The following is a 21824-nucleotide window of genomic DNA, read 5'->3' as shown; positions in this document are numbered from 1 at the left end:
AACCGAGGAAATAGAATATCCCAGAATGATGTTGCCATCTACCCCTGAGAGAGCTAGCTTGCTGGGTAGAGGAGTGACCGGTATACTCAGGGTATGTGCCAAGGACTCAGAAATAAAATTCCTGGTGGCTTTGGAATCTTCCAAGGCTTTTAAATCTTTTGTCCTCGACTTGTAGGAAAGGGACACCGATAAAAGCCTATCCCTTAAATGGGATGGCTTGATCAATACCCCCAACTGGACGCTCCCAGACCAGTTAGGGTCTCGCGTTTCCTGCAAGAAGAGGACAATTCTTCAGAACATGGTTCGGAGCTGCACAATAAAGGCAGAGCTTGTTCTGGAACTGACAGGTTCACTCAGCCGTGGTTAGCCGAGATTTATTAACCTGCATAGGTTCTTCTTTATTCGTTGTCGGAGAAGAAGAACGTGCATCCAGTAACAACCGATCTCAAAATCGATCCTCTCACCCTTTACAAGCCAATCACTCTCAATGACCTAAGTCGATCTTTATACACAGGGAGATTACTTCGGAGAAGGACTCTGGAAGACCCCGAGAGGCTAACTCATCTTTAATTTTTTATGAAAGTCTATGTAGAAAGGCAGCCTTGAGAGCCTCTTCATTCCATTTCAGTTCAGAAGAAATTGTTTGAATTTGGAACACGTACTGTCCTACGGTACGGGTCCCTTGACGGACTCGAAGGAGATCAGAGGAGGCCGAGGCAGTGCAGCCCGGCTCATCAAAGATTCTTTTGAAAGAAGAAATAAAGTTCTCATAGTTCTCATTCCCATAATGGGGAGACCCAATCCAAGGCAGTTCCAGTCAGCAGTGAAATAATATAAACCACTTTTGACCTAGACTTAGGGAAGTTCTGTGGCAGGCATTCGAACTGAATTTTACATTGATTGATGAAACCTTGGCAACATCTTGGGTTTCCATCAAAGCGTTCAGGGGATGCCAATTGAAGACGAAACTTCTAAGTCACTGGAACTGTAGGATGAACTGGAGGACTCGAAGAAGTGGACACAGCGGGAGGAGGAAGTAATATGGCTAAGGTTGCGCTGCCTCCTGATTATCCATGCGAGAGGCAAGATCCAATGCCCCTGCACCCTGCCTCCTGATTATCCATGCGAGAGGCAAGATCTTGCAATGCCCCTGCATAGCTGTTGGTGACCACCCACAGCTAGAGCGAGCGGCCAGGAAGATGGTCGCGATGGTCAAGACCATTGCGACCATTGTGCTTGCGACGAGACCCTTGGTAGGGTCTCGTTGCCTCAAGCCCCAGAGAGCTTTCGGCTCTAACAGAGCCAAAAGCTCTCCCACTGACATCACTTGTGATGTCAGTGGGGCCGGCCCCAGACGGTAGGCGTTCCCATGGGAATGCCTCCGTCTGGGCAGCCACGCCCCCGGCCCACCATCCAAAGGAGGCGTGCTGTCACTCAACATCGACAGCACGCCCCCTTTGGTATGAGACCCAGAGCGACGGAGTGCCCATCGCTATCCGGGTCTAGTGCATGCGCACTTGCCTTCCATTGACCCGGTTGCGAGCGCACAACGCTTGCGACCGGGTCTGAATCAGGCCCTGAGTACGCAGGCAAGGTATCAGTCGCACCCTGGCACAAGAGAGTGACACTGTGGTTGTACTCGGAGGATGTACAGAGTACGCGGGCAAGGTATCCAGGCGCACTGCTGGCACAGGAGAGTGACAATGTGGTTGTACATGGAGGATGTACAGAGTACGCGGGTAAGGTATCCAGTCGCACCGCTGACACAGGAGAGTGACACTGTGGTTGTACTCAGAGGATGTACAGAGTACACGGGCAAGGTATCCAGGCGCACTGCTGGCACAGGAGAGTGACAATGTGGTTGTACATGGAGGATGTACAGAGTACGCGAGCAATGTATCCAGTCGCACTGCTGGCACAGGAGAGTGACACTGTGGTTGTACTCGGAGGATGTACAGGGTACGCAAGCAAGTTATACAGTTGCACCGCTAGCACAGGACTAACTAGAGATGACTCGAGAGTAAACAGCAAGGGAACCTGGAGCGAAGTGATGGTAAGAAAACACTAGTTGTAACAACATTGTACAGGCAACTTCCTGCTGTCCGGAGCCTAGTTATATACCCTAAGGTAGCAGTTCATTGGAGGATATCGTCAGCTGACAACCACCACGCTACCATTGGGTAAAGGGTAATCAGCTGATGAAGACTGTCATGGCTGCGTCCATGACGGCAAACGCAGCAACCAAGACATGGAACAGCTCATGGATGTCTACATGGTCCCTAGGCATAATCCTCAGCACGTCACTCGACACCGCACCTGACGTCTGACCGCTCGAGAGGTCAGGGGAAGCTGGCACTGGGGTGAGTAACTGCCGATCCTAGGCTGCAACCTGACACGTATAGGAAGCATTTCAATGTGATATGTTAGCTTGGGGAATATTACACTCTTAATGAGGGTAATCCTGCCTAAACCGGATAATGGAAGATTTTTCCAATTATCCAATAATCTTTTAATATTCTCCAAAATAGGAGTGAAATTAAGCCTATACAAATTAGACAATTTCCATGGAAACTGGATCCCCAGATATTTAAAGTGCGAACGTGTTTGTTGAAAGCTATCAGCTGAGGATATGGGTATGGAGGGGGGGGCACTATCTTGATTAAGGGACATAAGTATTGATTTAGACTGAATATTCAGTTGGGGATGGCGATATTTACGTTTCGGAGGGATACTGCTATTCCTTTTATATGATAATCATGCATGCAGTAATTATGATTGTCACCTTTATTATTCCATGAGTCCACTAGAGCTTCATAGAGCCTCCTTTCAGTTTGGGTAAAAGAGAGTTTCTTGGTCATAGCAACTAGTGTTAGGAATGAGAATGATATTAATTGTGAATAGTGTAGGTACATATTTGTAGCCATATTGAACACCATAGGAAGACAACAGTTAACAGTGAAATAAGACTTTGTAAGATGACAAGTTTTTAGGCACAATAGAAAGTAAAGAGAGATAATTATTACTGTACTAGTATGCCCGTGGCGAACATTTCGCCAATTTGAAACCGGAACATACGTACGGAAAATGCTTTGCTAGATAATGGCTAGATCATATATTTATACGACGGAATTGGGTAATAAAAAATGTCTGTGAAACATAACTGGCTAAGCCACGCCCTTTTATGGTTTGGGGGGATTTTTTTATTGTACCATTTCACCAATTTGTAAGTACGTACGATGATATATTTGGCCATGGACTCTGAAGCAAAATGGATCATTTTCAGGGGGTATTGCAAGCCGAGCCCCTATAGATGCAAATGATAATGCACCGTCTCCCAGCCTCCCAACAATCAGCGACTGCCGGCAGCTTTCGTGGAAAGCAGAGAAAAGAGGCATTGCTTTTAAGCCAGGAAACCCGGCGCTGATTGGCTGGGAGTTGCGAGCCTGAAATCGATGTGTTGGAGAAAGTAGATGAGGGAAGAGCGCATCCTATGGCAGCAGCCCCCGCGTCCTCCCTCATTATGTAATAGCTACGTCACGCAGCCAGGCGGCCAATCAGAAGCCGAACTGGGCAGAACGTAAACAGTGTGGGCACATGGCTTTGGTGCCGGGTCCATGTGAGAGCACAGACCATCAGTAGTGCGTGAGAACAGCAGCTGGCGGCGGTCAACCCTTTCCTTCTCCCCCTGGGTCACTGTGCCGACTCTGTGTTCTGGTAGTTTTCTAGACATTTACAGATTAGCTATACCAAAGCATTTATTATGGTTTCTGTTGATTTTTTTTTCCATCAAATTTTCTACAGTTTAATTCCAAATTCTGTAATTTATTGCTGATTGAAATCCATCGCAAAGGAATCACATTAAAGCCGAGTACACACTAGACGACCTGTGTACCTGGCCGATGGCAGATGTGACGAAACACATATTGTCCATATACACCACATTATTTGGTAAAGGGACGCACGATATGTCGTTCTCCTGTCTCATCCAAATGCATGGTGTCATCAGTGACATCCTCAGATTGAGCAGCATGTACTTCAGATCTGAGGATGCGACGGACAACCCTGCGAGAGCCAGCATAGTGCGTACATACTGGATGATTTGAACGATTTGACTTGATCAGTCAGAAAATTACAAATCATTTAGAAAATTGTCTAGTGTGTACCCAGTTTTAATCTCATATTTCCACTACGCTTTCTCTCCTATTCCTATGCACTCTGCACAACATACTGTATCTGTCTGCAACACTCACATCCTGCTACAACCTGTTTCTCTCTAATTCCCTCAGCCTTCTTGTCGTTACTGAAACTTGACTCTCACCTCTGACACTGCTTCCCCTGCAGCTCTGTTCTAGGGGTATCTCTTACCAATACTTCTTGACACAATGGTTGATAAGGTCATGGGGCATGTTTACTATTCTCTTCTTGGTACACCTGTCGGATCATTTCCCAGGAAACCTCTCTATACTTTGTCATTGATGTCCATACAATCCGTCCCTTCTCTGTGCTCCACCTCGCTGTTATCTAGCACCCCCAAGGACAATCTTCCAATACAACTTCACTGTCTGACTCCTCCTAACCACTGAATCTGTCCCTTTTACTCTGGAATCTCAACATCCCCTTTGATAATTTTACTGACATTGCCAACCCTAAATTCCTCAACTTACTGTACTTCATTCATATATCTCTTCCAGTAGATGCCACAGTGGAAGTCCCTAATCCTCATAATCTCCCACCTCTGCCCCATTTCCAGCCTCTCCATCTTCGCATTCCAGTTCTGTGACTACAACTAACTTTGCCTTACCTTGCTTCCAGCACACTGTATGCACCCAAAACCATGTGAACACAGCTACATCCTTACAGTCTCACTTGTATCACTCTTCTTTCTAATTACAACCCTGTTGTGCCCTGACACTGAAATTGTTTTCTGCAAAACTCCACACCACAGGCCTAACCAAGGCACTACTCATCATTAATCTGGTGATCTCAGTCTCAACAATGGCACTCCAGGTCTTCCACCTACAAAAAGAACTGCTGTACCTTTCATATGTGAATGCAGACAATTTTGCTCCAAAGTTGAGTTCATTCAGTGAACTCAATGTATCCAGTTCTTTTAAGACACTGCACTTTTTATCACCAATTGAATCTGCATTAAGTCCATAATACCCACCCCAATATGAGGTCATTATGAATACAAGGGCCCTCTGAATAAGCAGCAAGCCACTGTGAGATGATGTGACCACATCATCTTGGGGTAGTAGATACACTTTATTGGCGTCCCTGGGCTTAGCTCCTACTTTATAGCATTCATGGGTTAACCACCCAACTGTTGCTCTGTCTCTCCCACCTTATGATCCTGTGGGTCAACATTAGGTGTCCCAGCACCTGTAAGTTTATTTACAGGAGAACAGATGCCATGCAGAAGCAGCAGGGCAATAATGTACAGTCATCACATATGAAAATAATGAGTTTCAGGTCATCTTATTATTAGATAAATGGATGATAAACATTTCCTTATTTACAGTCTAATAACTTTCTCCTCTCCAGCACCAGCTTAGTTGCAGTAAGTTACCTCATTTAGAAGAATTGCTTTATATATCAATGCATATTGTCTCATCTTAACACATGGTAGTAATAAACACATTATCACATCACAGGTGGTAGTACATCACTCCACTCTCTCATTGTGAGATTATAACTCTCTTTTCTTACATTCTACACTGCATCTATCACATTATCTTGTTCACATGCTCACTGTTTATGACCATCTCTTAACTTGTTCTCAACTGCACTTAGGCTATAGCCAAATGCAGTAACCCTTACTGAGCAAGCATGACTATAACCAGGGCCGGATTAAGGCTTGTGGGGGCCCCAGGGCAACTAAATTGTGGGGGCCCCCTTCAAGCCACACGGAGCCTACAAAGCCACCCACACCCCTTCCCCCTAGTCACATGGAGCCTACAAAGGCACACACACCCCCTTAGTCACACGGAGTCTACGGCTGCCGGTCTCAATCCCGACATCGGAATCTCAGGAAGGGAGTTAAGATAGGCATTGAAATACCAATGCCTATCTTAATCCCGATGCAGGAACGCAGAGGACGCCAGCCCGAACGAGGGTAAGTCCAGGGCGCTCTTAGCATTAGCCACGGGGGGGGAAGGTTAGGATTAGGGAGCCTAACAGGGTTAGGGTTCAGTTTGGGGGGGGGATTAAGGTTAGGCACCCCTAGGGGGGAGGGTTAGAGTTAGGCACCCCCAGGGAGAGGTTAGGGTTAGACGACCCCTTCCCCCGGGAGGGTTAAGTTTAGGGAGCGGTAAGAGGGGGTTAGGGCTTGGCAGCCCCGGGGGAAGGTTAGGGTTAGGCACTAAGGGGGGAGGTTACGGTTAGGCACCACTAAGGGAGGGTTAGGGGGGGACAGGGGAGGGTTAGTGTACTTACCTGCCCCAGTCGGGATCTTCATCCTGTCGGGCATCCGCTGTCGGGATTTGAATCCCATTCCCCTTCCCCCTAGCCACCCTGAGCCTACCGCCCTCCTACCCCCAAACCACACGGAGCCTCCACCGCTGATTACTCACCCGAGTGACGGCGTGCGGGCGTGACCTCCCGGCAGAGCTGCTCCCTGGTCCTCTCATAGGCGCCGTGAACGGAATGTGCCACTACACACCTGTTCTTGGCAGGGTCACACCGATCCTGTGTGAGGACCTCTCCGTGTGTGGGGGCCCAGGGAGGACAGCCCCTGTTGCACCCCCCTTAATCCGGCCCTGACTATAACTGGTTTGAATGCTTCAATATATGCACAGTCTGCACTGCACTATTTATGAATCATGAATAAAATTGTGCTTGTTATGCACATTTGCCACGGATCAGCTGCATTACTGCTCCCACATTAAGTACTGAACATACAAATCCACCGATGCCTGCCAAACTCCCACCATAGTACAAATTAGTTATTTTCACAATACATGACTCTTTTATGTGCAATCTACACACATATCACTATCAGAGCAGACACAACCACAAAATATGCACGTCATTAGAAAGCATAAAGATCTTACTTTGTGCAGCTTGGTTTGTAACATATGATACACAGAGAAGCATGTCTGTATATATACATATGTGTGCATGATATACACTTATTCATATGTATATATTTAGTATAATACTGTATGTATTACATTATTCCTATTCTGATTTAGGGACCTCCTGGTCTTCCTGGATATCCTGGAGCATTGGGTCCCCCAGGACTTCCCGTAAGTAGTTTCGTTTGTAATAAAGAGCATCAAGAAGAGAAATAATGAAGCATCTTAGTACAGGATGACTGAATGCTCTGAACCGTTATTTGTTTTCAGGGTCTTAAGGGGGAAAGAGGGTACAGTGGACCAGCAGGAGAAAAAGCAGAGTCGGTGAGTGGACACCCTAAGTTATTGGGCATAGTCAGGAGCTATGTATTGTTTTTCATACTGTTCATTCTGGCTGTTATAGGTTAAATTAAATACTTTAATTTATTAGGGTCAGCATTAACTATTTTAATGTATATTATTGACACCATGCTGAATATCTCTTTATATTGTGTCCTGATCTGGGCTAAGAATGTTCATATTATTTTGCATGACCCACAGTTTGAACAGTTGTCTTATATGAAATTAAGAAAGGACACTCAACCCCCCCCCCTCTCCCCCCCAAAAAAAGATAAGACATGCCCTCAGTTAATCAAATATATCATACGTGGAGATACTGTATCTAAAATACCCATTTTTACATGTTTCCCTGTTTCAGATTTATACCTCTAAAATTACAAACTGAAGATAATATAACTTTATTTGGACACATACAGCATAGTGTTAATAATGAAATGTTATTTTTCATACAATTTGCTTTTTACCATGTAAGGGTCCTCCTGGTATTCCTGGCATTCCTGGACCTGCTGGACCTACGGTAAGTTCTTAAACACCATCAGTGTCAGACAGGGGCATGATTGGCCCACCAAGGAATGCAGTGGTAGGGTTCCAAGCTTAAGGGGTGTGGTAAGCCACCATTGGGGGTGTGACAAGCTACCACAGAGAGACTTGGCAAACCATTAGAGAGGACATGCAAAGAACCAGGGCCCCTTTATAAAGGAGGGAACAAGGATGTGTCAGGACCACCCACTTTGGTTGGCAGGAGGGCAAATCTTGGCGTAGTTTCCATAGAAACAAACCAAGCACCCAAGTTCACCCATTATCCTTCTACACCAAGTATCTGACCCCTAGAGGAGGTAGTGGGGCCCACCACGGATTTACCCAGTACACCTGTGGGTCAGTCCGTCCCTGTACACCATTTTCCACTTGGTGTGCTTTATCTCATCTTTCAGTTTGTTTGATGATATCATTTAACTGTTCAGGGACAGAGAGGAGAACGAGGACTAACAGGAAGTTCTGGAGAGAAAGGAGAACAGGTGAGTAGCTGGTATTGCAAGTTTCTACATACATCCAATAAAGTGAAATAGATTTAAATGTCATTATGGATTACTGGTGCACACTTGCTTTGTACATCTTGTACCTTTTCCACGTACCATGTTACACGTCATTTTGAAGCATTCAGTCTTGGATTGTGTGAATGGCTACATAGAATAAGATACACTGCCTACTTTGCACATTATTGTTGTTGGGTTTTTTTTGGCGGGGGGGGGGGTTATATATTAAAAATTACTGTTTACACTTAATCAGTTAGACCTGGACTGACTTGTTGCCATTTATTTAATGCGTAATGACGACAGTGTTCCGGCTAGGGCCAAAAGTAAAAAAGTGGCTATGTACTTTATATCAGGTCAGGATACCCAGATATCTGGCAAAGCATGCTGGGGCTTGTAGTTTAATAACACCTGGAGAGCCACAGGGCCTCCAGGTGTGCTGTATATCAATAAAAGCATAATAGCATCTGAAAATTTATGTATTTTGATTTGCATGTATCTTAAGATACTTTACATGGAGTAGAAATACACTAGTCATCATAATCAGCTTTACTGCAGTATCTCTATTATATCTTCAATGTTTTAAAAAATGTATTTAATTAATATATTTTTTTTTTAAATGATACCTCACCCTCTCTCCCCAGATGAATTTATTGAATTTATTATATTATTGAATTGAATTTATTATATATTATGTAGCATTGAGGAGCTTGGCAAATTTCACAATATAGCAGCCCTCATAGAAACCTGCTGTTATTGCGATTGGAATTGGGATATCCCTGCATACATCCAGGGGATGCCTACATTTTGAGATAAATGTGTTTAATATATATGGCTCTTAGGAATCAATCTTATTAGCCGTGATGATCTTGCCGGTGCGAGTCATCACGGCAATGGCAGCACTTGTCTGCAGCCTGGATTTGCTGAATTTTGCTTGCAGCCCCATAGAGCTCCGAGCACAATTCAGTGAATTTGCACTCGGAGCGGGCCACGAAGGGTGCGAGGTGCTGGTCCATTGCTGGCATTTTAACGCCGTTGCAACGGCAACTCGCACCCTTCGCACTTAATAGGATTGACCCCTTAGTCTCACTAATACAAATAAATCAATGCATTATACAAATAGTTTGTAATACCAAATCATAATTTTTATGTTAGTATAATAAAAGAACATGTCTATTATAAGAAGTTAACACAGTTGCAGATGCTGCAGCTACTAGAGAAAAATTTAACAAAGTGCAGCTACATAGGGCCTGATTCAGAGATGTACGCTAACCCGATGGTTTGCGCACATCTCTGATGTTTGGAGTACTGCGCATGCGCAGCAGGTGTACTGAACATGTGCAGCCCTCCGACTACGAGCCCGCTCACAGTGTGTCCGAGCTGCAGCCTGATCGACAGGCTGCGGCGTTTGGGAGGCGAAGCGTGGGCGTTCCCTGGCAGCGTTCCCAGAAACGGGGGCATGTCGCCCCTGTTTTCTGGGAGGGACAAGACCAGGGTCTGCGTGGGTGCACATAGACTTCTTGGCCTAACAAGCTGCCAGGACTCGGCTAGGCTGCGGGAAGCTTTAGCTCCCGCAGCCTGATCAATGGAACATCAACAACAATTGCAAAATGGTGACCGATGGTGACCCCAGGCTGTGACCTGGGCCGCAGCGTTGGGATCACGCAAATGCAGCACGGAGATGTGTGACACCTCCTTCTACATTTGTATTTTAAATGGACGGAATTGCACAGCCACAGCGTCTATTCACACTGCGGGGGAGAGCTTTAAGGCAGCCCAGCATTTCAGTGAGTGCTGGGCAGGCTCCACAGAGTGATGAAAAGAGGGTGTGTCTCAATTCCACACTCCCTTTCTGACTGACCACACCCAGGGCAGATGCTACCATTAGGCAGGTTTAGACAGCCGCCTAGGGGTGCTGGCCACTGGAGGGCGCAGCTGAGTCCACAAAAAATAAATAAAAAATTGCATAATTCATGGCTGAGTGGCATATAATGAATTTGTGGCTCAGCTGTGTGGTATACTATGAATTTGTGGCAGTGTTACATTATGCTTTTGGTTTTCTGCTGTGTGGCATATTCTATATAGTATATTATGAATTTTGGGACACTGCTGTGTGGCATATTATAAACTGGGGAGACTGATGCACGGCATATAATGAATTGGAGGGAGCAGGAGCGGTTGGTGAAATATTGCCTAGGGCGACCGGAAACCGTGCACCGGCCCTGACCACACCCCTTTTCTGGATGCGGGCACGTAGAAGTGCCCTTCAATGATAGCCACCCTGCCTTCCCTAGAGTGAACACTAAGAATAAATTCATAAAAGGAAATATTTTAAAAATAAATTTCATTATGCCAATAAATACTACATGCTATTTTTACAACAAAATTTCCCAAAATTAAGTGTTTCCTCATTGAGCGGTGTCCTGCACTGTGTTACACATGCCCACAGAAGCCACCTCTGGTGGGACCTCTGCTAGCTTCCCTTATTATTCATGCTATGAATTGTTTCATGTCAGGATAATTGCAAGAGAAAGTATCACTGGTTACGATTACTTTACTTTATGAATCTCTAACTTTCCCTTTTTTTCACCCACAGGGATTTTCAGGTCCACCTGGATTCCCCGGGCCTTCTGTAAGTAAAGGATTGGGTTCATTACTTCATTGAGATGTGGAATTGTAGTATAATATAATTTGACCTCTGATACCTTATCCTAATATACTGTACTCTATCAGAGACAGACATTGTCAGCATGACATAATGATTGGGCAATATACTAGAGCAGCACTTGTATGTGATAATGTTCTTCTTTCAGGGACCCCCTGGGTTTCCAGGAAAAGCTGGGTCAGCTGGACCACCAGGACCTCCTGCTGAGAAGGTAAGTGATATATTATTCTAGGATTTGTTAATATTATACTATGCAGTAGTCTATTGTATTATTTAAGTACTTGATTCAGAGTTGTACACAAACCCAATGGATTACATACAATGCCAATGGTTGCTAATTGGCGCATGCGCAGGATCTGTACTGCGCAGTTGGCAATCTGTGTTTGTGATGATGCTCTCAGTGCCCCCTAAGCCACAGCATGATTAACATGCTGCAGCCACTTAGGGGCAGGGAAGGAGCAGCGACAGTCAGCTTCCCAGAAAATGGAGGCGAGTTCGTCCCATTTTCTGGACATGCCGAGGCCAGTGTCTGCGTCTTCCGACGCAGCTTCACTGGCCCCGGAAGCGTGAATTTCATGGTCATCCTGAGTAACCTGAGGGTTACTCAGATGGCTGATGTTCATGCAAGTGATCCGATGGCTGTATCCTCAGACGCAACAGCGGATCACAGAAGCCGGCAGGTTGCGTCTATTTACACAAGATACCTCCTGAGGCATTAGCATATTATTGCACAGCCGTTGCATACAAAGGCCCGTATTCAATTTGAGCTGAGCCGTGATACTTTATCACCTCCCGGACTTTTTGCCTACATCGTGTGTATTGCAGGCGGTAAAGTATCTCGCTCGTGCCCGCGTATCGCCGTATTCAACTTGAAAGTAGGCGAAAACGGGAAACTGCAAAACTTAAAAAAGAGGAAAGTACTGTCAGATTTGGGGAAATCAGCCTGACACCCCCCAAAAGATGCTCTGACATGGGGGTTAGCTATGGTTACCCACGATTTAGCTTGCTGAAGGTATTTGGTGTTTTTAAACGGGCTGAATAGCTGCTAAATAGCATTTTTGTATACGTGGTACAGAATAGTATTCTGGAGGTTTTTTGCAGAAAATAACTTATCCCAGCAAATTTGGGGTACTTGAAAATGGGGGTTAGCATATTTTAAAGTTGCTAAAGTTAAGTTGAAAAAATTGTGAAAAATCCACCTGCCGCAAGCCCCTGCAATGAAAAAAACACCTGGGGCATACTTGGGGACCCCCCAGAGTCAAGTTCCCTAGTTTTTAACTTTGTACCCCAACTTTTTTTTTTTCGACCCAAATTCAAAGTGATTTTTTGGGGAGTCCTTAAGTGTTTTTAAAAAACTTTGACACAGTTTACCTTTTGGGGACTGTCTGAAGGCTGCAGGGGGGTTCCCGCAACGTTGGACCCCAAAACCCCAATTCTGCACTTTTTTCCGTCTGCTATTCATAGGCGAAACTTTTTCGCCTATTACATTACATTGACTTTCCGCCTAGGCGGAAAGTCTTTCAAATTGAATACGGCGATACTTTTCCGCCAGGCGAAATGACTTCATCGGTGAAACTTTTCCGCCAAAAACACGCGAAAACGGCTTTTCGCTCCAAATTGAATACGGGCCAAAGTTTGTGCAATAGCTTAAAGCTCTGAAAAGCCATAAGTCAACATACTGTATGGGATTAGTAAGTGGCAATATGGAAAGAAAACATGACTAGACAGCTATGTTATAGATAGGGCCGGCTCCAGGAGGAGCCGCACCCTGTGCAGACAGGGACTCCGACGCCCCCTAACCCCTAAAAGGGATTGTGGCCTAATTCTCATAGGCCACACACCCAAATGATGCTATTAGGGGGTGTGTCTGTATGGCACGCCTCCCATTTAACGTCAGGCTGGGGGCGAGCCCAGCACTCCTTCAGTAGCTGGGCTGCCCCCAGCTCTCTCCCTGCACTGAATGGGTGGCGTGCGCATGTTTGCGCCATCCATTCCTCTTCTCCCTGGCCGGCACCACCACACAGCTGCGGCGATAGGGGTGCCCAACCTCCCGACCACCGGCGGGACACTTCGGCCTGCAGGTGGAACAGCAGGGCAGTGCCCAAATAATGGGACTGTCTCGCTGAAATCGGGATGGTCGGGAGGGGTGCGCCCTCTATGGGGTGGCACCCCTGTTCAACCACAGTGGTTGAAAGTGCCTCGAGCCGGCTGTGATTATAGATCAGTTATAGGGGGAGAGAGAGGATGCTACAATACCGACAGTTCCCGTCAGTAAGTAATAGGGCTAGACACTAGAGGGGGGTTTGGCTGTGGGAGGGGTGGGTTAGGGTTAGGCTGTGGAAGGGGGGTGGGTTAGGATTAAGGGGAAGGTTAAGGTAAATACTTACCAAAATCCGACAGTCTAAATGATGCTGTCAGGATTCTGTTCGTAGGGATACTGGGCTCTATTTATTAACATTATTTTTACTAAAATAAAGTGAAAAAGGGTGTTTTCACACCCTTTTCACATTATTTTAGTTTCACCTGTAGTTATTACAGGGCAATTGGAGTAGAATTAGTAAAATTCTACTCCAACCCCCAGTATCACTTATTTTTAGTAAAGCAGATCGCATTTCCCATAATTGTAATGGGAAATGTGATCTGTGTGCAAGTTACTAAAATAAATTGTAAAAAAATACCGGGGGAAGCCCTGTGATAATAACGCCACCTGGAGGTGGCGTTATCCAGGGTCTCCCCCGGTTACCGGGCTCCCACTCTGCTCTAACGGGGAGAGCAGAGGCGGGAGCCGGTACCAGTAATCAGCTGTGTGGTCTAAGTAGACCGCAAGCTGATTACTGTAAAAAAAAAGAAAAAAAAAGAAACATTTTTTTTTTCCTTACCTGAATCTAGGGACCGGTGATCGGGCCTCCGGTGATGGCTCCTCTCCGGTCAGCTGGTCTCCCACAGTGCACTGGGGCCCGGTCATCAGGTGATCGGGTCCCAGTGCAGTATGGGAGATCACCTAATCGGGAAGCCCGGAGAAGATCACCGGAGGCCAGGAGGTGCAGGTAAGTGTAATGAAGGGGGGGGGGTCGCGGGGGGGGGGGAGGGGGGGTCGCGGGGTCCGCGATCGCGGGGGGTGGGGCTTAGCGCCGGGGGGCGGGGCTTAGCGTCGGTGGGGGGTAGTAGCGGTGGTCGGTCGGCGCATGCGCGGGCTCTTAGTCGCGGTATTTTTTCTGAAAATACCGCGACTAGAGTGCGGATGGGATCCGCAGGGACAGAGCTTTATCGCAAGCGCTGTCCCTGCAAGGGATTTATAGTAAATCCCTGTGATATTGCCGGAATTCGCAATGCGAATTCACTCGGTAATATCACACTACAATCCGCATTCAATATGCGGATTGTAGTAAATAGAGCCCACTGTACCCAATCCAGAGGGAGATAAAGGGGAGAAATTGCTCATAGCAACCAATCGGCTTCTAACTGTCATTTTTCTAGCACAGCCTGTAAAATAACTGGTAGAAGCTGATGGGTTTTATCTCTTAGGGGTCTATGTACTAAGCAGTGATAAGTGACAGAGTGAAAAGTGATATGTCTGTGATAAGGTGCCAGCCAATCAGCTCCCAACTGTCATCTCACAGGCTGTGTTTGAAAAATGACAGTTGGGAGCGGATTGGCTGGCACTTATCACAGACTTATCACTTTTCACTCTGTCACTTATCACTGCTTAGTACATAGACCCCTGTATGAGCAAAGAGTAATGTTCTATACTTCAAACTTTATAAATAACTTATTTTGAGGGGATTATCTATTCTACATACATATTGCAGAGTGCAAAACTGAGTGATAAATCTCATAGCAGTGATCAGTTGATTGTGGAAATGTATGGCGCCTCATGGCCTTAGACACAGGCCAGTTAACAGTCTGTAATGTGGTGCCTAGTACTGTCAGAGCAATTTTATTAAGGAATGGGTATGTAATGCCAGCTGTCGGGATGCCTCTTGTCACCATACCAACAGCGGCATCCCGATGGTTGGTATCCTGACAGGGGTCGGGTAAGTATACTTTTCCCCCTTCTCCCCCTAACCATAACCTCTTGTAGCCTAACCCTAACCCTCCCCACCCCGCACCCTAACCCTCCCTGTTAGTGCCTAAACCTATGTTTCCCCCCTTCGTGTCTAAACCTAACCCTCCCCCCTTAGTGCCTAACCCTAACCCCCCTTAGTGGTGCCTGACCATAACCCTCCCTAAACCTAACGCTAACCCTGCTAACTTACCTAAACCTAACCCTCCTTCCCCCCGCGGGTAACACTAAGGGCGCCCCAGTTTACCTTTGTTCGGACACGCGTCCTCCTGGATTCCTGCATCGGGATTAGGATAGGCATCAGTATTTCAACGCCTATCTTAACTCGCTTGTTGAGATTTCAGCGTCGGGATTGAGACCATCGGCCGCAACTACATCCCTTTTATTAACATTACTAACAAATACACATTGGCAGAAAAAAAAACGAAAAGTCTATCCTGCTGACTGCTGTGGCTGCTCTTTTTATTATTATATTTAACTTAGGGCTCCTAGCGATTGTATTATTAAGACTCTTGTCTTGAGTTTTATTGTTATAAAAGAAAAAGCTCTCTCCACCTGAAGCAATCTTCTCACCTATGTCTCGTCCCTCCAGTGGCTATCTAACCACTCATTCTACTTAATTCGTATTCTCCACTATCTTGATACGCTATGCTATAAAAAAATACCTGCAAAATCTGCCAAAAACTTCTTATAAAACATGGTGAATGAAACTACAAAACAGTCATTTCTGCATTTCTGCATTTTGTACATTTTTTTTTTCCACATTTTGAGCCACAATTCCTTCTGTTCTTTCTCAAAATGGAAAAAAACAGCTTTGTACAGTATACTACCTTTCTATTGTTGCTTACTCTGATAGCATTCGGCCTTATTTATGTATCTGTATTATTATGACTTTTTGTAGCTGAAGAATTGACAGATCAATGTCATAGACTAATAGCACATGATAAGAATATTAATAAGTGTTAATGAACAAAGTAATGTAATTCAAACAGTTGTGTAGTCTATCACAGAGACAGGGGTGCCAAGGGGGGGGCAAGTACTAGTTACCAGGGCCCGGGCTTGATGGAGGGGGCCCGTGTCTGCTACCCGCCTTCCCCTTACCCGTCACTTCTCAGCGTGCTGGGCTACAGTGAGACCAGAGGCTGCTGTCGCTGATCAGCAGCAGCAGTCTTTATTATTATTATTATTATTAACCTTTATTTATATGGCGCCACAAGGGTTCCGCAGCACCTCACAAAGTACATTAACAAATGAGAAAACACGTAAAACAGTGACTTACAGTACAAGACAGTACAGAATAAGAACATGGTTTATAAACATTGCTGCAGCGATCATAACACTCAAAATAGCAGCAGGGCGTTAGCTACCAAGTGTTAGGTGCCCTTGTGGATTCTCTGGCAATGCGGGTGGTAAAGGGGGGGAGCACCCCATTGTATTTCCTCAAGGCTGAAGGTACACACACACCCCTAACCCCGATACCTTCCCCCCCCCCCCCCGTGAAGCGCTCTATTTTTGGTAACTTTTTTTTTAAAGAAGCTCGGCCATGCCTACTGCCATTAGGCTATGTCTCCTAAAATAAAAGGGGCCGTGCAATCCTCACTATGGCCCTGCATAGAGACAGTTAAAAGGGTAATTATTTAGGACAATAAAATGAAATGAACATATTGCATAGCTGTAGAGTTATTATTTTATTTATTAATTTGTAAATGTCTTAGTTTAACATTAATTCACAGCCCTTGATGTAGTAATTTACTTTCTACCTGTTTGCAGGGTGTTGAGGGACAACGTGGTTCTCCAGGACTTACTGGGCCACCTGGCCCTCCGGGGATTCCTGGAATACAGGTGAGTGGAATCTGCTTTTGAAAGAATTACAACATAATAGGTCAGAAATTGAATAATCTTAAATCCATCCTATGTTATACTTCAGGGGCCACCTGGAATTGAAGGACTAGATGGGAAGGATGGGAAGCCTGGAGCAAGGGTATGTACCAAACAAAAATAAAAACAATCACTGGTGGAAACCTTTATTGTATGGACTAAACACATGACAGCAGAATAGTATGTTGCATGATCATATAGCAGCGGATACATTATTTAGCAGTTATTGTATTTTGCCTCTGAGAAACCTTTACAGGTGTTACATATAGAAGTAGCAATGCTTAGTATATATTATAATGCAGTATGTACTGTATTATCAGTTTGGCATCGACTCTGTATTACTTCATATTAAAGCATACCTTCCAACTGTCCCGCATCCAGCGGGACAGTCCCGTTTTTCTGGGACTGTCCCGCTGTCCCACCCACGAGCCACAGTGTCCCGCGGTGGGAGGGGTAGTTGGGGGGAGCACAAACCACTGCTCTGCATAGCAGAGCAGTGGATAAGAAGGAGGAGAACAGATGCAAGGGGCATGCGCACGGCATCTGTTCACTTGTGTACGGAGAACCTTAGGGCTGCCCAGCATCTTCGAGAGTTCCGTAGGCTCCACCTCTTTTTCAGAAGCAACGCCCCCTTTTCGGACACCTGCGAACTGTCCCTCCTCAGGATACCTAAATGTTGGGAGGTATGTTAAAGTGTTAGCTCTGTATTTATTCTACTCTGTTTTCTATCTGCAGGGAGAACCAGGTCCTCCGGGGCTGCCTGGACGTAACGGTGTCCCAGTAAGTTAAAGCAAAAATGTGTTATGTCCTGACAGCTTACGTACAGATGTGTCCACTTGCATCTTTTCTGATCGCGCTAGAAACGCACGCATGCATCGCGCCATGCAATTAGTTGCGGCCATGTGCGCTACGCTACGTCATGCTGCACGCTACGTTCGCACCATGCAATACTATGGAGTCATGGGTGCGAATGCAGCGTGCGCACCCGCTCATGTGTGTGCGACTGGCGCCAAATGTGGCATGATTTGCCACAAATGCAGCAAAGATACAAGAGGACACATCTTTTACCATTGACTTCTGATGGGGGTCTAATTTTATTATTTATAAAGGCCTTAAAGTAAGCCTCACACATTGAGTGACTGTATTTTTTTTTTATTTATTTATTAAAATTTTCTCCTTTATTGAAGCATATCAATTTCAAATGTAATAAATATCAATTGTAGTACATTCAAGGGAAATACAACATTATACATTTTTGGAACCCATAACCAATATACATTAAAGTTAGTCGATCATTACATTCCATATAAATGTTAAATAAAAAATGTAAATAATAATTATGGTGAGAACCTGAATCCATGTCATCTACTCTTCTCCTGTTCATACCCGTGTAACAAATATAAAATTAAGTTTCACTATGATTAAAATCAACCATAGTCTAGTCAGCAGTGAGGGAAATTGGAGAGTCTTGAAAACATACACGCGTTTCATACCATAGAGCAGTGGTTCACAAACTTTTTTGAATCCCGGCACCCTAGAGTATCAGCATTGTTTTCACGGCACCCCTAAACCAAAATTTGTTATTGGGAAATACTGAAAAAAATGTAGTAAAGTAGTATAGTGAAGTAAATTGTGCCTACCTGTCATCCTTAGGCTCAGTTATGTGCTGGTGGACAGGTTTGTGCTTGGGTTTGTCCACATATTTACATTACATTGACCTTAAATAATTTGATTTGGTGCTGGACCACCAACCTGAAGCATCCCTGCAAGTGTCCCGAGGCACCCCAGGGTTCCGCGGTGCACAGTTTGGGAAGCACTACCATAGAGTGTTAACTGAAACACTTCCAAATCTGTTCCTTAAGTGAGTGAGAGAGGGTTTCTATGTAACTTTCCCATGTTTCGAAAAATCTTCTGGTAAACCTCTCCTTTTGTAATGAGGCCTCTAACCACTCCATTCTAAAAACATAAAAAAAATGTTTTTCTAAAAAGAGGGAGAATGGAGGGGGAGCAGAGTGTATCCACATTTGTAGAATACATTTTTTAGCTATGGCTGATATAGATAACAGTAATTTCCATATCTCCCTCACCACTCTGGTGCCTTCAGGTAGTATGCCAAAAACTGCCCATTCGGGAGTTAAGGGTAGGCAATTAACTAAATATCGATTGACATAATCCCATACCTGTATCTAAAATCTTTGTATTACCGAACACTCCCATAAACTGTGTAATTATTCAGCCCTTTGAGAGCTGCATCTAGGGCACGAATGGTCATCTGTGACCCCCATGAGGGTCTACGCTAAGGGGAAAGGTATGTCCTAAAATATATTTAGGAATAAATCTGCATATGATGCTACGGGGATTAATTTGATAGATGTCTCAAGTGTTTGCAGCATCTGTGGTTAGAGATGGAAATTGGTCTCTCTCAGCCCTGTATTCTGTGAAGGAAAGAATAATGTATAGAGATGACTTTGTAGGAGGGATTTTCCTTCATTATAAATCATCTAAAGAGTTATTACAGTCATCTGGTGAGAGCACCTTATAGATGCTGACCACATAATGCTGAGCTTGTAAATAAGCTAGGGGAAAGGGTCAAAGTATCGGATATTGTTCCACTGCTTGTGTAAGTATTATTGGTTTCCCGGTTACACCATTCATAATCTTTCGAACACAAGTTATGCCCTGTCTGTGCCACAACGTAAAAGGATAACCTGCAGTCACATTTTGAAAATTTGGATTATTTATTAACAAGAGAAATGGAGATACATATGGGTTCAAGAGCGTTTTTGAAGCAAAATATATGCCATACTTTATGAGTAGACATTAATAGTGGATTAGCTTGAACCGATATGGGTATCTCGCTATCATGTAAGTGCAAGAAAAAGGTTAAGCTAATGCCATTCAAGAATTCAGCCTCCAAATTAGTGTTGGCATATATATTTTTTGTATTTAATCAATCTCTCAAATAGCGAAGCTGGGCCGCATGAGCTTTACAAGACCAATTCTAGCCCTCTTACCATTCCAAATAAAAGTACGTATTATTCTTTCAAACTCCATGACATCAGGTCTAGACCATAATATGGGAAGAGACTGAAGAGGGTAAAGGATTTTTTTAAATAATATCCTCTTTACCAAGTTACCTTGACCTAGGTATGATAGATTAAGAATTTAAGATATCACCATTTTTCCACATCCTTTCTTACACCTCGCATAATAGAGTTCATATTAAGTGCGTACAACTTACTGAGATCTTTGGGGAATTGCACCCCTTTTGTGATGGACATGGCTGCCCATCCAATAGGAATATCCCTAGACCATGCTGGCAGTGTGTAACCTTGTTTTAGGTATTTGTGCTGTGACTTTTTCAAAATTAACCTCAAAGCCTAACACCGACCCAAATTCTTTGATTCTCGCCATCAGTGGTCCAAGGGTCCGCCTCGGGTACGATACAAATAAAAGAACATCGTCTGCAAAGGCTGATATCTTCACAACCTCATTTCCGATGCTAATGCCCTTAAATGACGACCAATTTTGTAGGACTCTAAGCATAGGATCACGGGCCAGATTAAAGAGCAACAGTGAAAAGGGACAACCCTGTCTTGTTCCCCTGGTCATTACCAAACCCTCTCCCACAGTACCATTAATTAATAACAAAGTGGTTTACTTTTTACATTTAAAGAGGTGATTGGTAGCACATTTTGGTTATACTATGAAGCTGCAGTACAATGCATGTGTTTGGATGTAATATTAGACTATGATAGTGTACCTCAATTAGGGCACATATTTCAATGATCATCTGTGGAGCTTTAAGAACCTATTTGTAACTTTTCTTATTTCCAGGGATTTAAAGGAAAAACAGGGCATACAGGACTGCCAGGAGCCAAGGTAAACTTTATAAATAGAGTCTGATATTTTTTCATCTGACCACTCTCATGTTACTACAAGAACAAACTCATTGGATCTTTATGTCACAGGGAGACTGTGGACCTATAGGACCACCAGGGAGTTCTGGGAGGCCAGGAGCAGAGGTAAGCTCAGCACAACACACAGTCACTACTTATTAAAAATTTTACTTGATTTCTTCATACCTAAGATGCTATTTTCCTTATTAGGGTGACCCTGGTCCCATGGGTCCACAAGGACGTCCAGGTCCTCCAGGCCACATCGTAAGTAAAGAACGATAATTTATTATGACACAAAAACACAGACTGTCCACTTTACACTATATTTGGCACCCAAATTCTAGGGACCTGCAGGAAGCCCTGGACAACCAGGAAGCACAGGATCTCCAGGATTGGTAAGGCCTTAGTAATGCTTTGTTACATCAAAAGGCAAATATGGATATCCAAACCACATATGCCTGACTAAACCTTATTTATTCTAGGGCATAAAGGGTGAACGAGGGTCCACTGGTGAGCGTGGTCTATTGGGTCTTCCTGGTGAACCAGGAGCCCCTGGACATCCTGGACCTGCTGTGAGTATCCCAATCATCACTGTAGTTTTCAAATAGTACACATGAGGAAAATGTCTGATGCAGGTCCACAGTCCAATGTTTTGGTGATAATAAAGAGGAAATTATACTGTAGAACATGAACAGAGACTAATTAAGGACTTTTAAATCTTATGTTTGTGTCTATCATTAGGGTGAAATGGGAGCAGATGGAGAACCTGGTAAAGAGGTATGTACTGCTTAGTCCATCTGTTCACATATATGCAAACCTATGTACACTACATGTATAAGGCTATAAACAAGGCTACATTTAGATTGTGTTGCA

General features: G+C 44.6%; 1 protein-coding gene across 7 annotated transcripts in view; it reads left to right on the top strand.

Moving 5' to 3' along the window:
- The window catches only part of COL16A1 (collagen type XVI alpha 1 chain), a 194917-nt gene that overhangs the window by 157118 nt on the left and 15975 nt on the right, over nucleotides 1–21824 (top strand). For all 7 annotated transcript variants that reach the window (XM_088462141.1, XM_088462137.1, XM_088462143.1 and 4 more), the window contains 15 exons: nucleotides 7194–7247; nucleotides 7347–7400; nucleotides 7888–7932; nucleotides 8378–8431; nucleotides 11043–11078; nucleotides 11260–11322; nucleotides 16945–17016; nucleotides 17102–17155; nucleotides 17788–17832; nucleotides 20890–20934; nucleotides 21024–21077; nucleotides 21162–21215; nucleotides 21296–21346; nucleotides 21434–21523; nucleotides 21693–21728. In XM_088462141.1, coding sequence (XP_088318267.1) covers nucleotides 7194–7247; nucleotides 7347–7400; nucleotides 7888–7932; nucleotides 8378–8431; nucleotides 11043–11078; nucleotides 11260–11322; nucleotides 16945–17016; nucleotides 17102–17155; nucleotides 17788–17832; nucleotides 20890–20934; nucleotides 21024–21077; nucleotides 21162–21215; nucleotides 21296–21346; nucleotides 21434–21523; nucleotides 21693–21728 — 807 coding nt within the window. The remainder of the gene's footprint in view (nucleotides 1–7193; nucleotides 7248–7346; nucleotides 7401–7887; nucleotides 7933–8377; nucleotides 8432–11042; nucleotides 11079–11259; nucleotides 11323–16944; nucleotides 17017–17101; nucleotides 17156–17787; nucleotides 17833–20889; nucleotides 20935–21023; nucleotides 21078–21161; nucleotides 21216–21295; nucleotides 21347–21433; nucleotides 21524–21692; nucleotides 21729–21824) is intronic.

This window comes from Taudactylus pleione, unplaced genomic scaffold (genome assembly GCF_031769625.1).
Source record: "Taudactylus pleione unplaced genomic scaffold, aTauple2 ptg001153l, whole genome shotgun sequence".
Lineage (NCBI taxonomy): Eukaryota > Metazoa > Chordata > Amphibia > Anura > Myobatrachidae > Taudactylus > Taudactylus pleione.
The sequence above is the reverse complement of the archived record's forward strand: the minus strand, read 5'-3'. Positions and strand labels throughout refer to the sequence as shown.